Source organism: Ovis canadensis, chromosome 24, assembly GCF_042477335.2.
Source record: "Ovis canadensis isolate MfBH-ARS-UI-01 breed Bighorn chromosome 24, ARS-UI_OviCan_v2, whole genome shotgun sequence".
NCBI lineage: Eukaryota > Metazoa > Chordata > Mammalia > Artiodactyla > Bovidae > Ovis > Ovis canadensis.
This window is the reverse complement of record NC_091268.1, coordinates 37,839,027-37,854,747: the sequence shown is the minus strand read 5'-3', so window position 1 is coordinate 37,854,747 and position 15,721 is coordinate 37,839,027. Positions and strand designations below refer to the sequence as shown.

At 43.7% G+C, this 15,721-nt stretch overlaps 1 protein-coding gene across 8 annotated transcripts in view; it reads left to right on the top strand.

Annotated features, from left to right (window-relative positions):
* Window positions 1–15,187, top strand: part of ARHGAP17 (Rho GTPase activating protein 17) — a 97,664-nt gene extending 82,477 nt beyond the window's left edge. For 2 of the 8 annotated variants that reach the window (XR_011252708.1, XR_011252707.1), the window contains 4 exons: window positions 4,966–5,565; window positions 6,676–6,723; window positions 8,465–8,513; window positions 14,302–15,187. Coding sequence is in view for 6 of the 8 variants with exons in the window: in XM_069570378.1 (XP_069426479.1) it covers window positions 4,966–5,565; window positions 14,302–14,432 (731 nt within the window). In the remaining 2 variants the exon portion in view is untranslated. The remainder of the gene's footprint in view (window positions 1–4,965; window positions 5,566–6,675; window positions 6,724–8,464; window positions 8,514–14,301) is intronic. The other 6 variants (XM_069570380.1, XM_069570377.1, XM_069570379.1 and 3 more) reach the window with 3 other exon arrangements.
* Window positions 15,188–15,721: the final 534 nt, after the last annotated feature.

Sequence of the window (15,721 nt, the reverse complement as noted above, 5' to 3'; positions counted from 1 at the left end):
AGCTTATACCCTCTTTAGAGCTTCTGCACATGTGATCTCTTCCAGAACATTCTGTCCCACATCTTCACATGGTTCCTTCTTTTTCATTTTATTGGAGTAGGAGCACATGAGATCTACCCTCTTAAATATTTGTGTATAATAGATAGTACTGCACTCTTCAGTGCATAATACAATCCTGTACTGTAGGCACAGTGATATACAAGAGATCTCCAGAAGCTGCCTAACATGATTGATACCTTATGCCTGTTGAATACCAGCTCTCCATCACTCCCCATCTTTACTCCTGCCCCCAGCCCCTGGCAAATCCCATCCCACTCCTGGTCCCAAGAGTTTGACTATTCTTGATACCTCATGTAAGTTGAATCAGAATCTGTCCTGTGATTAGCTTGTTTCACTTCGCATCATGTCTTTAAGGCTCATCTGTGCTGTTACATGTGACAGAATTTCCTACTTTTTGATGCTAAATAATATTCCATTTTATGTATATACCAACTTTAAAAATCCAGTCATCCCTTCTCAGTGTAGTAGGAAAAAAATTTGGAAGTAAGTTTTGATGTATAGTATAGAAGATGCAATGAAGTATAGGAGATCCATATCCAATATACTGAATACTAAATTTAAAAAATCAGGAGCCTCTTAAAGGGCTGATATCCTGTTCATCATAAAATTGAGATAAAAATTAATTGTACTAAGAAATACCTTTTCACCTCCTCAGTAAAAATGACCATTTTTCTGTAAAGAAAAAAAGAATCCAGTTATCCATCAATGGGCAATAGATTGTTTCCACATCCTGGCTATTGTGAATCATGCTTCAGTGGACATGGATGTACAAACAGTCTCTTCAAAATCCTGATTTCAGTTCTTTTGGGTAAATACTCAGAAGTGAGATTCTTGAATCAATGTGGTAGTTTTATTTTTAATTTTTTTAGGAGACTCCATTCTGTTTTCCATAATGGCTATACCTCTCTACATTCCCACCAATAATGTATAAGAGTTCCAGTTTTTCCATATTCTCACCAACGCTTGTTGTCTCTTGTTTTTTTGATATCAGCCATTCTAACAGGTGTGAGGTAATATGTCGTTTTGGTATTGATTTGCATTTTCCTGATTGTTACAATGTTGAGCACCTTTTCATATGTCTTTTGGCCATTTTTATGTCATCTTTAGAGAAATGCCTATTCAAGTCTTGAGTCTATTTTAAAATCAGGTTATTACTTATATTGCTGTTGAGTTGTAGGAGTTCTTTTTATATCTGGGGAATTAACACCTTTGCAGATACATGATTTTGACATTTTTCTCCCATTCTGTAAGTTGCCTTTTCATTCTGTCAGCTGTTTCTTTAGTTGCTTTACCAGAGCTTAGTGGTTTGATATAATCCCACACATCTATTTTTGCTTTTGTTGCCTATGCATTTGATGTCATATCCATGAAACCACTGCCAACAGCAGTGTTATGAAGCTTCCCCCTTGTGTTTTCTTCAAAGAGTTTTACAGTTTCAGGTCTTGCATTTAAGTCTTCGATCCATTTTGAGTTGACCTCTGTGTTTCGTGTAAGATAAGGGTGCCATTTTGTTCTTTCACCTGTGAGTATCCAGTTTTGCCAGCATCGTCTGTTGAAAAAACTATCCTTTTACCATTGTGTATTCTTGGTACCCTGTTGAAGATCAGTTGGTGGTACAGATACAGAGTTACTTCTGTGCTGTCTGTTCCCTCCATGCTTCAGGCCTTAGCTCAAAGACCTCCCCAGTGACCCTCGCTGACCACCCAGTCTGAGCTGAGGACCACCGCTCACACAAGCCATTCTCTTATCACACCACTCTGTTTCTTTCAGAGCCTTTTTCTCCATCTGGAATTCTTTAATTTGTCTTTTAACGTATTGCTAGTCTCCCCTCGTAGCTCACAGAACTGGGATTTGGCCTGTCTCACGCACTCCTATATTCCTAGTCCTGGTCCCGTGCCTGTTACAGAGAGGATACTCAAATATGTATGGTCTGGGAGTTAGAGAAGCTTGAACGATTCAGATCTTGGGATGATTTTGCTCTCCTCCCACCATCTGGGACATTTGGCAATGTCTGGAGACTTCTTGCTTGTCACAGCCAGGGAGGGGAGCGGTATTGGCATCTAGTGTGTGGAGGACCAAGATGCTGATAAACATCCTACCATGTGCGAGACAGCCCCCCGCAACACAGAACCATTTAGCTCCACATGTCGGTAATGCTGAGGCTGAGAAACTGGTCTACAAAGAGACATGGTTCACTGAAAATGTTTCTAAAGTCAATTAAATTCCATGTGAACCAGGGCGCTCTATGTCTTAATTCCAAACTGCATTTATTGGAGTATGGATGATCTTCAATATAAAATGACATATATTTTTTAATATTAAATTTGATATAACTGTAGACTTGAAGGAGAGTTCCAGAGATAGTGTAGAACATGTGCACATAGTCGTCACTGAACCTCTCTTAAATTTTTATATTTTTATAGAACAACTATAGGCATCAGGAAATAACACTGAAATGGTCTTATTAGCTAAACTTCAGGCTTTGACCACATTTCCCCAGTTTTTCCAGTACAGTTCTCTTTCTGTCCCAGTATCAATCCAGAATCCCACATTGCAGTTATTTTTTTAAGGTGTACAGTGTGATGATTTAATACATATATACACTGGGAAGTTATTACCACAATCACAAGAGGTTAATATCCAAGATATATAAGAAACTCATACAGTTCAATAGCAAAACAGAATATCCCATTTAAAAATGGGCAAAGAGTATATTTCTGGGTTCATTTTCTTGTATTATCATCTCTGTAACCAGGACTGGGGAAACAGAATAAATAACAGTTTTGCTATTAAAAAACCTTACAGAGGCTCTCCTGTAAGCCACCGTCATCTTTGTCTGCATCCTAACTGATGCTCGAGGGAAGTTAGGTCTTTTCTTCCTGGATTCCAGGTATAGCCCTGGAATCGAGGTTGAGATTCCTTCATAGCCCCTTCAGGAGTTTTTCCTGCGTCATAGATCTCAGGTTTCCTCACAAGAAGAGTCTGAGCCTTTGCGCACCGTCCACCTACCCTGACTCAGCCTTCCAGCACCTGCATGGTGGGCTTAGACGAGGCCTGCCTTCCTCCCAGCCTGGCCTCCATGCTGCACTTGGACCTTGTCATGCTGCTGTCATGCTTTCTCTCCTGATTCCCTCTACACCCTTAAATGTCAGGAATGATCTTTTAATCAGCATGGATTTGTAGTTAATATTGTTTGGAACAGAATGCTGGAAATTTTTCTTTTTAAGTTGCTTATGATAACCAGAGTGCAGCTAATGTTCCAGATTCCTTTGTCAGTGGGTTGGTTGTTTCTTATGGGAGAAGATCTTCTTATTTCCAAGGTCAAAAGTTCTATCAGGCCAGCAGAGCAGACTTTATTCCTTTTTTATTCCTGAATTCTGGACCTTATGAGCAGGGAGCTAGGCAGTGTAGGAAGGAAGAAGAGAGAGAAAAAGAGTCCAAGGAGGCCACAGGACATGGTGTGAGCCTCTGCTCTGCTCTGCTCTGTACTGGCTGTGTGAACTTTTACAAACACTTGACCTCTCTGAGCCTCGGTTTTCGGCACATGAAATGGATATGATAATGCCTGTCTTACAGTGAGCTTATGAGACTTAAATGAGACAGTCTATGTAAAGGGCCTAACTTGGTGCCAGTCACGTATTAGGTGAATGATACACCTTCATTTCTTCCCTTTGTTTCCCTCTTCCTTTCTTGCAGGATTAGAAGGATCTCAGCAGAATTTGAAAAAAATGCTAAAGTTCTCCTTTCCACCCATTTCTCCCAACACCACACCAGCTCCAGACTTGTTTTTTTCTCCTACCCTGCCATCCTTGGTACTAAATTCCCACCCCCAGTCATACTGATCTCAGCTGATGTAGGGAGTAGAGTGATGAAATTCAGCTCTTGAAACTGAATCCAAGGCGATCATCCAGATTTATACTTTTATCTAGAATATATGTATTAGCACAGATGATTCTGGAATTTGTAGAATTTCTGTTAATAATTAAAAAATATCATGCCCTCTAGGAGATTATATCTCAGGGCAAGGGGTCCATGATTACATACAGGTGGCCCAGTCATGCTTAGAGACCCCCTTAGCTGTTCTTGGAGAAGGAAATGGCAACCCACTCCAGTATTCTTGCCTGGAAAATTCCGTGGATGGAGAAGCCTGGCAGGCTATAGTCCATGGGGTCGCAGAGAGTCAGTGCTTGACTTCGTATAAGTGGGTCAGTCTCTGTTAACTGAGTTTTCTAATCATTCAGCTTTTTAAATGACAGGTTTTTAAAGACCTATATGTGTACAATGTACTTTTTTAAAAAAATAGCCTTTTTATTTTGGAATAATTTTAGATTTACAGAAAAGTTACAAAGGTAGTCCCAGTTCCGGTGCACTTCTCACTCACTTTCCCCTATGGCTAACATCTCCCATCACCAGGGTACTTTATCACGGCTGTGAAACCAACTCTGGTACGTTACTACTAACCAAACTCTGTATTTTGTTCAGATCTCACCAGTTTTTCCTCTACTGGCCCTTTTTTTGACCCCAGCTTGTCCCCTCCCTCACCCCCCAGGACAGCATGCAGCATTTAGTCAACATCACCTCTCCTTACCGTTTTCTAGACTGATAGTTTCTTAGTCTTCCCTTAGTTTTCCATGGCCTAGACAGTTCTGGGGAGCCCTGGCATTTTGAAGACAGCCTGTCAGTTTGCGATTGTCAGATGCTTTTCTCATGGTTAGGCTGAGACTGTGGGGTTGGGCGAGGAGGACGACGGAGGTGGGGTGCCCCTGGCTGACATGGGGTTGGGAGTGGGGGCAGGTCCGGATCTCAACCTGGCTTACCTGGTGAGGTTAAGCTCGATACCCTGGTCCAGGGGGCGTTGGCCATCCCAGCACTCCGCTTCCTGAGAGATGTTTTTCCTTTGCGCAGCTGTTAAAAAACCTGCTCCAGCACCCCCAAAACCAGGAAACCCGCCTCCCAGCCATCCCGGGGGCCAGAGTTCTCCAGGAGCATCTCAGCACCCACCCAGCCTGTCGCCAAAGCCGTCCACCCGCAGCCCTTCTCCCCCGACCCAGCCCCCAGGCCAGGCCCCGGGCCAGCCCTGCACCACCTCGCAGCTCTCGGCGCCACGGAGGTACTCCAGCAGCCTGCCTCCGATCCAAGCCCCCAGCCACCCGCCGCCGCAGCCCCCGACGCAGGCCGCCTCGCCATCGGCGCTCACCAAGCCTAGCAGCCAGGGCCCACCGGCGCCTGGGGCGCCCGGTGAGCCTGGACTCGAGCAGTCGTCCCACACCCCTCCCCAGACTCCGACGCCCCCCAGCACTCCGCCCCTCGGAAAACAGAACCCCGGCCAGGCGGTGAGTAACCCCGAGACCGCACAGCCACACGCGGGAACCTTACCGAGACCGAGACCAGTACCAAAGCCAAGGAACCGGCCCAACGTGCCCCCGCCCCCTCATCCTCCCGGCGCGCACGCCGGGGATGGCAACCTCAGCATCGCAGCTCCCACCGCCTCCAAAATAGTCACAGGTAAGTGGGAAAAGGATTCAGACAGTTCCCTGTGCCAACTCTGCCTTGCTTTTTTACTATTCTCCTTCATTTAGGCTTCGATTTTACATCAGGGGTTTGCAAACCAGGACTGCGGGCCAAATCTGGCCCCCGGCTTGTTTTTATAAATAAAGCCTTCCATTTGTTGACATGTTCTTTCTAGCCACTTCTGTGCTAAAACAGTAGAGTTGTGTCGTCCTTTGGAAAGTCGTGTACTCCCAGAGCCTTCCGAGTTACTACCTGGCCCTCAGGTTTGCCAGCCCCTGATGTACAGGGTCACTATGTTTGAGAACCATCTCTATTTACATTTTCTAGGTATAAACGACCTAGTCCAGGTGGAAGGTATTGTTCACCTCGAGCATGATATTCGTTTCTTAGTGAACTCCTCGTTAAAATGCTTGTTTTCTTTTTAATAGTAATTTAGAGTAAGTGAAGCATTTCAGGTATAATCTTTAAAAATATGTTTTGTGCTAACCTGGATGCTCTCAGCAGGGAGATTTGAGACGCATGAGAATCCCAGCCTTTAATGGCAAAGAACAGAAGAATCGAGGTTTCCTTTTAATTCTATGGAAACCTGTTTTAGGTGTTGATGATTGTACAGATTTTACCTCTCTCATGGGATATTTTTTATTGGCAGTCTGGATCATGACCGTTTATTTAGTTGTGATTTTTTTAAAATTTCCATCCCAAGTGCTCTAATTTACTGTTTAAGGATGAGATGGATGGATTTTTTTAAAATGTTTTTAAAAATGGTAATTAGGAGCTTTGAATAATTTCTTAGAACAGCCTAGTTTTACGTTTTCCTAAGTGGAACTGTTTTTAGAGAAGTAGGTGAAATATACCTCTGGGCCCTCCAGTCATGCTGAATGACATCTCTGCTAAAAAGGAGCAAAGGATACATCCCACCCTAAGTGATGAGGGTTAACCGACTAGTCTCTCTCTTGATAACTTACCCCCCCCCCCAGGAATATATTGCGTGATTTGCATGTGTTATAAATTGTGAGCTTTTTTTTTTCTGATGACACCTCAGCTTTTATTTAAAAAACAAAAACAAAGCCACATTGGTTTGTTTGTTTGTTTGTTTCCCAATAGATGCCCTTCCTAGCGCCCTCACAGGTGGGGAAGGTTTCCAGGAGTAAGGTCTGTAACCCTCCCCAAGCAGCTTGCCCGCAGCCCCAAATGCTCCTGCTTAGCCATGTTTTGTATACGTGCTTTTGACTTTGTGCTCAAGAGCAGCCATCCGACCCCCTGCCATCCATTCTCTAGTGGGTAGACATCACTCTTGTTTATATCAGAAGCACTTTGAGCTGCAGTGCTCCAAATTCGAGATGTAGGTGTCAATAGATCTCAAGCCCAATTTCAAGCTGCTCAGATAAGAATACTAAGAAATGTTTCCTTTCTTTTTGGTAAGCTTTTCCCAAGCGTCTGCTCTGCTCAGCGTGATTTCCCTGTCATTGATTGGCTCCTCAGCATCCAACCAAAGAGGACTGGGGTGCAGTTAGCCCAGAAAATGGTGTCCCTTATGTCTTGAGCTTTAATTTTTAATTAACTGCATGGAGCTTCTTAATTTGGTGTTTGAAATTCTCAGGATCCCCCATCCCCTCCAAAAAAATTCTTTCTCCAAAGATCCCACACTAAATTTCTTTGCATTCTGGCATGCTTACATTTTGCTTTCTTAAACCACATGAGCTTTTTGAAAGGTACTGTGAGGCTCATCTGAATCTAGCCTTTAGGTCCACGCTTGGACGGCATAAGGCTCTCATTGTGTGTGCAACTCAGTTCTACTCAGCTGATCTGAGCCTTAAGCCTTCAGTGGGCTACTTAGAGTTTTCCCAGCTTTGGCCTGAGGAAGACTTTCTGTAAAAACCAGAATCGGAAAACAAGAACTCAATCTTTACAACCAGTGGAGGGCTCAGGTCTTATTCCACCTTCCTGACTCCTGGGTAATGAACCCAGAAGTCTGCAGTTACCCAGTTGGGTGTGGAAATCACAGAGTGAAAAGACTAAACCCTAATTAAGGCTGAGCCTTTTAGCACTTTAATTCTTGTGAGACATCAGAATTTTATTTCCAGATCTTCCCTTTTCTTTGGAGGAAAGACTACCATCAGAATTGTATCTGCTCTTCAATACCATTGTTATCCGGGTGTTTTTATTCCAGAAACTTATTTTATTGATGTGCTATGACACTGTAATGTTCTGTACTTTAACAACTGTCAGATAAGTGAAATTTGATATTATAAATACTTTTCCTAGGATATTAGCTAAATATTGTAAAATCAATCTGTACTTTGAATTCTCCTAACTCAAGAAATTCCAGGTCACCATATCTTTGTCTTAAAGAATTAATGTTTAGTTTCTTCAAATCCCCTGAATTGCCATTAGAAGTACATAAAAGGCCAGCATTTAGAATTTATGAATATGCTTGTGTTGATCATGCTGCTGTTAACCAATCTGGAATACAGTCATTGGGTTTTTCAAGAAGAAGAAAATGTTGTAACTTCCCTAGACAGGCAGTCCTTTATTATGAAATCATGTTTTCACTTCAAAAAACTCTAGACAGACGAATTCCTGAAAACAGGTTATTCGCTGAGAGCATTTAATCTTAAAACCTGATTTATGGCCTGGGGATTAAGATAAGCTCTCAGGGGAGATTACTGATACCAAACAGGTTTGGCAGTCAATTTCTTGCAGCTCAGTACCAGAGGAAGGAGGAATTCTGCTGTCATTCTGAATCTCTTCTTAACTGTTACTCTAGAAAGCAGTAAGAAGAAAGAAGAGCAGTAGGATTTTAGCTTTGCAAGGAGAAGAGTTTACATCTTGCTGTTTTTAAAGTAATAGATTTTAGAGTGTTCTAATCTAAACATTTCATTAAATAATTTAGATGTATGACCTGCCATATTCAGTAAGAACTGAAATTGGAATATTTAATGGTAAGGAAAAGGCACCTGATTGGCCAAAGCATTGTCGCTCCTTGATGATCATGTTTGCGCACTAATGCCTGATGTTAACCGTTCACTCTAACCCTGCCTGCTCGCACCCCCACTAACAGTGCATGTACTAAGGGAGGCTGGCTTTGTTCATGCTTGCTGCCAAGTACACACCCACATCACCGGGCTGGCCTTGTCACCTCCTCAACTCCTAGTCTTTTCTGTACCGGGCAGGCTTGAGAGGTAGTGAAAAAACACACTAGAATCAGACCTGTCTGAATCTGAATTTCAGCTTTCTGTGTAACGACAGCCCCGCATCACCTGGATCTGTAAAATGGTGACATTTGCAAGAGTAACTATCCAAGGCGTTACAGCAGATACAATAAGAAAAGGATCCTACAGTTCTTAATATACAGGGGGTCTGAGTCAGTGGTAGCTATTTATTATCACTTTTATCGAGAAAAAATAGATAATCAGAGTTAGGTATTAGATTCGTATGTCACCATTTTAAAGACTCACATGCCCAGATCCAGACAGGTCAGGTCTGGAGCCCAGGCGTCCGTATTTTGATCCCAATGTGCCACTTGGTAGTGGGTTGAAAAGACAGTGCTCTGGACTAGAAGATATAGATATATATATTTTTTTAATTGGAGTATAATTGCTTTACAATGTTGTGTTAGTTTCTGCTGTACAAGAGCATGAATCAATTATATGTATACATATATCCCCTCTGTCTTGAGCCTCCCTTCCACCACCCACCACCCCTGTAGGTCATCAGAGAGCCCTGAGCGGAGCTCCCTGTGCAGGAATGGAGTAGAAGATATTCTTAATTTAGTGAGCCTGAAAGTTAATTTAGTAAATCATTCATCCACTGCACAGTGGTAGAACGAGTCGCAATAGTAGTCATCCAACACTCGACATTTTGCTGGTTCTCATAGCTTTTGCTTTTTAAAATTAAGCATTTTTTTAATAGCACGTAAGTAACGTATTGGGACTTCCCTTGTGGTCCAGTGGTTGAGAATTCACCTTCCAATGTAGGGGGTGCAGGTTCGATCCCTGGCTGGGGAGCTAAGATGCCATAGGCCTTGTGGCCAAAAAACCAAAACACAAAACAAGCAATATTGTAACAAATTCAATAAAAACCATAAAAATGGTCCACAGTAAAAAAAAAAAAAAAAAAACTTTTCAAAAAAGTAATATATTTAAAAAATAAATAAATATGGATACTAAAGCAAATTGGGAAATTAGAAGCAATAAGAAATCACTCTTCCATAATTGAAGAAGTCCACTATTCATATTTTATTTTTTCCTTCTAGTTTTTTTTTCCTAAAAGGCAAAGGGATGCATGATCATAATTGTTTGGCATATACAGAGTTTGATTTTCTGTTTTTATTTTACTTTACATCGTGTGCTCTTTCTTGTATTATATAATTTTTATAACTTTATATGATATGCTATTTCCCATGTTACGATGTAGTTTTTCAATGACTGCATGATATTTCATTAAGCAGAGGTTTTATTGCTCACAGTTGGACATGTAAGTGGCTTCTGCTTCTAGTTGCATTTTATTTTTAATAAATGGATGTCAGGATCACGTCAAGATAAACATCCAGTGAGACTGGAACAGGCGCTCTCCTTTGACTGAAATAAGAGAGTTGACTCAAAGTTGCTTACAGATGAGTAAGCCTCTCCCAGCCCTAGAAAACTGATGAGGATTATAAGGAAGTCATCCCCTCAGACTCTAGCTTAGAGAAGGGTTTAATGATTGAGGGGTGATTCACCCTGCACTTGTGCCTGAAATGTTTAATTTCAGGTTTGTGTTCGGATCCCTTAACGTGTCAAAGTGGCTATCAGAATAACCTTGGCCTTTCTGAAGGGTAGGTTTACCACCTAAATCACATACTAAATATTGTTGAAGTGACAAACTTTCTAGGGCCATACCCTAAACTGTAGAATGCCGGTTCCCACCCTCAGAAGGCCCACTCTTAGACGCGCGTGTGTGTGCGCTCAGTATCTCAGTCGTGTCCGACTCTTTGAAACCCCATGGACTGTAGCCCACCAGGCTCCTCTGTTCGTGGAATTGGAGGATCCAGGGTATGTTAGTCAGAGCCCCAGAGCAATGGTGAACCACATGGCCTTCTACCAGCAAGCAGAGGCTGTGACTTGGCCCTCTTGCTCAGCCTTCTTATAATACTTTTCATATGAACTTAACTCCAAGAAATATGCTCAATCTCAAACCAGCCCATCTTGGAGTGTGGGTATAATGAAAAATGATGCCTTGCGTAAATCCACAGCCAGAAAGTTTTGGAGATGTTTTTTTAAAAAACATTGAAGGGCTCCTATAGGCAAAAGACCCTTTATCTTCTTTGCAAATAATGAGCCAAAAGTCTTCAAGTCACTAAAGACACTAGTGACACTTTAAGTCACTAAAATGAGCCAAAGTCTAAGCCTCAAGCCATTATCTGCTCAGGTGCTGTCTTCTCTCTCCAGGGGCATCCAGACTCCTCTGGGGAGGCGGAGAGGCCTTCTGAATATTAAGAACCAGGCTCCAGAGCCCAGCCGGTCTGGCTTAGCCCCTCCTTCCGGTGCTGGCTGTGTCCCCTGGATCAGAGAACCCAGCCCCGGCCCAGACTCCCCCTTGCTTGTCTTATGGTGGCGCCAGTGCCACCTTGGGGTGATTTCACGAGGGTTCATTGCGAGTGTGTGGCGCACTCAGCACAACACCTGGAAAGTAGTAGCTGCTCAGTAGCTTCGGCCACTGGGATAAAGATCTGGCTCTTTCTGAAAGCTGGCTCTGCACACATGCCATGATTCTTACTGCTTTTTGTGTGTAAACAGATTTGTTGTTTTCTTTCAAGAAATGGTTCATATAAAAGGGAGACGGGGGAAATCCACCAACCTCAGGCAAACCAAGCAGGGTGAAGTAAAGGAATTTCCCCTATGTCCCACCACACATTTTTCTTCTAAGTATGTAAGTAATATGTGTTCATCATAAATAGAAAAACTCAGAAAAGTCAAGTCCAGAAATTATTTGTGATGTTAAAAAAAGAAAAAGAAGAAAAATAACAAGTTTGTACTCTGAAAAGGATCTGTTACTGATAGGTGTTACATTTACATGTAAATAGAGATACTTATCAGTAGAAATCTAACTCATATGCATACCCCCTCGGCATCATGCATGTCAGTTCCGTATTTCTATGTAAAGTCTATGAGCCAAGAAGCGGCACTGGCTGATTGTCCCATCTGTCTTGTTGGGTTAGGATAATGGTAAAGGGGTTGAATGTGCAATGAGTTTCTTGTATCAGTGTTGTCTTCAAGACATGCCTACTTCTTTACATGAGGCTGTCAGCAAAGAGGATTAGAAAGATGGCTGGACTAGATGACTTTGTCTATTCTTCTGTCTAGACAGACAGACAGACAAACAGCTACAACATTTATTGAATGTCTGCTATTAACTCATCACTGTTGTGAGCACTAAGGATGCACTGTAAGTCGGAGAGACATGGTCCCTGCCCTCATCGACTTTCATTCTGCTGAGGACAAATCTGAGACAGTCTGTATTCTGTGTACATAGACCACCCTCACCTGTTCCTTTAGACAGTGCAGTGCAGCACCACTCAGCTGACTTACAATTATCGTAAGGCCTGAGCTATCTGAAATGACACGCAGCACCTCAACTCTTTGACACCTTGGCACCTCCATAAATTCGGATATTTACCTGAGTTATGGTGCACAGCAAATCTCAAGGGATGGTCTGCCAACCCAGGAGTGACTGAGAGAAAAGGGACACCCCAGGGAGTAAGTAGATCTCGCACCTCAGAGCTGTAGGGATGTGTCAGAGCAGGAGTCTCAAAGAAGTGAGCTTCCCAGGATACAACTGCTTTTGCCAGTTCTGCCTATGTGGATCAGGAGCGGCTAAAACGGAAGTACTGTTCAGTACTGTTGAAATACTGTTTAGTACTGTTCAGTACTGTTGAGATACTGTTTAGTACTGTTCAGTACTGTTGAAATACTGTTTAGTACTGTTTTAGTACTGTTGAAAGCAGCTTCCAGCAAGGGTAGACTGTACCGCAGCCAGTACAGAAAAGCAGCTCTAAGCATAACAGGAAAACCCCAGCACAGCCCCCCACCACCACTCTGGTCCCCTCCCTGCTCCCTACATGACTAGCTCTAACCTGGCAAAAGGAAACGACAGCACATCTGAACATCTCCCGCCTCTCTTCCACTGCCCTAAAATCCCTAACAAGGCTCATCTTTTGCTAGAATTCACATCTACTAGAGAAACCAAAGTTTTCAAGACCAGAAGGCCTGTCTCTCCAACTTAGCCATGGGCTTCAGCTAAAGCTGTGTCTGACTTGTTCACTATTGGATCCTCACAGCTAGAATGTGGTAGGTGCTGAACAAGTATTTGGTCATGATGAAGGAGTCTGAGACTCACCATCTCACTAGGAAGAGGGCTGTGATTGGTTCAGGTGTCTTGTGAGCAATCATGGCTTGAGGACCATGTATTTGCCATCTCGCTGAAGGAGTTCCAGCCAATGTAATAAGACACGAAAAAGGAATTGGAGGTATATAAGTATTAGAAATGGGCTTCCCAGGTGGTGCTAATGGTAAAGAACCCACCTGCGGATGCAGGAGATGTTAGAGACACGGGTTTAATCCCTGGGTCAGGAAATCCCCTGAAGGAGAGCATGGCAACCCACTCCAGGATTCTTGCCTGGAGAGTCCCATGGACAGAGGAGCCTGGTGAGCTACAGTCCACAGGGTTGCACAGAGTCGGACATGACTGAAGCAATTTAGCACGCTTGTACAAGTATTAGAAATAGATGTGAAAATTAATATTTGTAGGATATTTGGTGCTCTGCCTCAGTGATTGTTAGCCAGGGGTGATTGTGTGCTCCCACCCCCTTCCCAGGGACATTTGTCAGTGACTAGAGAAGGCACTGGCACCCCACTCCAGTACTCTTGCCTGGAGAATCCCATGGACGAGGAGCCTGGTAGGCTGCAGACCATGGGGTCGTGAAGAGTCGGAAATGACTGAGTGACTTCACTTTCACTTTTCACTTTCATGCATTGGAGAAGGAAATGGCAACCTGCTCCAGTGTTCTTGCCTGGAGAATCCCAGGGACGGAGGAGCCTGGTGGGCTGCCGTCTATGGGGTTGCACAGAGTCGGACATGACTGAAGCGACTTAGCACCAGCAGAGATATCTTTGGTTGTCAGCTGTGGGAAGAAGAGTTGTGTGCCATTAGTGTCTCACGGGTTAAGGGCAGAGATGCTGCTGCTCAGCATCCTACAGTGCATAAGACAGCCCCACACCCAGGGTGATCTGGCCCCACATGTCACTAATGCCGAGGTTGAGGGCACAGCATTCATTAATAACAGGAGGAAACTCACCAGCCTCAGAAGAGGGAACCCTTTCCAGTGAAGCTCAGCCCTTCCCACAGCCCAGATGTTGTCAGCAGATTTCAGTTAATGCCTTAGAGTTATTGGTAGGAATAAGGTCTCTCTTCCTCAGTCACAGCAAGCAGATCCTTCCAGGGTTGCATCTCTGAGGATTGCCGTGGGCTTCCAGAAAGGACCAGAGCCAGGTGGTCTGTGCCACATGGCTGTCCCTGGGGTCTCCAAGGCTTGACTCAACTTCTTAGGGCTAATGGTGCCTGTAGTAGGGGGAGTGTGCGTGCATGGGCTGACTCTCAAACTCTCCAGCTTCTCTTCTTCTCAGAGAACCTCGGTGGCCTCTTGGGCATTTCCACACCATTGATACCATGTCTCCTCATGTTTTTGTCCAGACACCAATTCTAGGGTTTCAGAACCGCTTCGCAGCATCTTTCCTGAAATGCAATCAGACTCAGCCAGCAAAGACCTGCCTGGCCGCATTCTGTTGGATATGGACAATGATACAGAAAGCACTGCCCTGTGAAGAAAGCCATGCCCCACCCTTGACCCCTTCCACCCTGGCGAGTGGAGCAGGGGCAGGCAGATATTAATCTTCATAGACCAAACAGTGAGAAGCTTTCAGTGAAGGGGAAAAAGAAAGGCCTCACCATGCTGGACTTGGCCTTCTCACAGCCCCAGGAGAGAGCAGAGGCTGACACTTAAAGCTGGATGACCTGTGTCTTGAAGAAGTTGGCTTTTTTTACATGGGAAAGAATCATGCCAAAAAAAAAAATTTTTTTTTTTTTTTTTTTTAAGAGAGATACCAACAGTGGAAGGTGTATCATTGCCGAGACACGTGTTGGAAGCTTTTGTCCCTGTTGTTCACACAGGCAGCACCACCGGCAACTTGGAATGAACAAAGAGCCTTGCATTAACACTCTATTTAATGAAGTACATCCATTATGCTCACCTACTTCCTGCTGCTTGGACTTTCCTTCTCATCTATCACAAGGGAGTTTCCTCTCCTTCAGACATGCTGCAGAATCATTTTGTATGAAGTATGGTCTGTGTCTCCCCGACCCCTCAGAACCACGAGCATTGGGGGTGACTGCTGGATCCGTCACCTCAGCAAACTGGATCGCCTTGTGCCTTGTTGGGTTGCCAGAATGTAGACAGAAATGTACTGTTCTTTTTTTTTTTTTTTTAAACAATGTAATTGCTACTTGATAAGGACCGAACGTTATTCTAGTTTCATGTTTAATTTGAATTAAATATATTCTGTGGTTTATATGAAAACTATCATTCTTGCAGGCAAAACTGTGGATTGTGTGTGTGCATGTTTTCATTTGTCACTTAACTACAGAGAACTATGGATGGGGGACTTCCCTGACAGTCCGGTGGTTCGGAGTCTGCGCTTCTACTGTAGGAGGCGTGGGTTCCGTCCCTGGTCAGGGAAACTGAGATCTCACATGTCAAAAAAATTTTTTTAATTAAAAAAAAAAGACTTGTGGATGTGACAGCTGAAAGTCTTAACTGTGAACGTAGAAGTTTTAAAGGGTCAAGAGCAAGGTCTCAGCAGTGAGACCCGCCCCCAGGGGACCCAGAGACCTCCCAGACTGGTTCTCTCTCATCGAATGTTCCAGGGGCTGGGTTCTTCCTTTGCTCTTACCAGTCCTGATTCTTTTTCTTGTCTGGAGACACTTGTCTAGCGACACTTAGACACTTGTAGGCCAACTCTCAGTATCTCAGCCCCACAGGCTCAGTGCAGGAGGCAGAGCCATTCATTACCTTCCAGGGAAATCCCTCTTCTAGTGACTGGAAAGCACTTCTTTC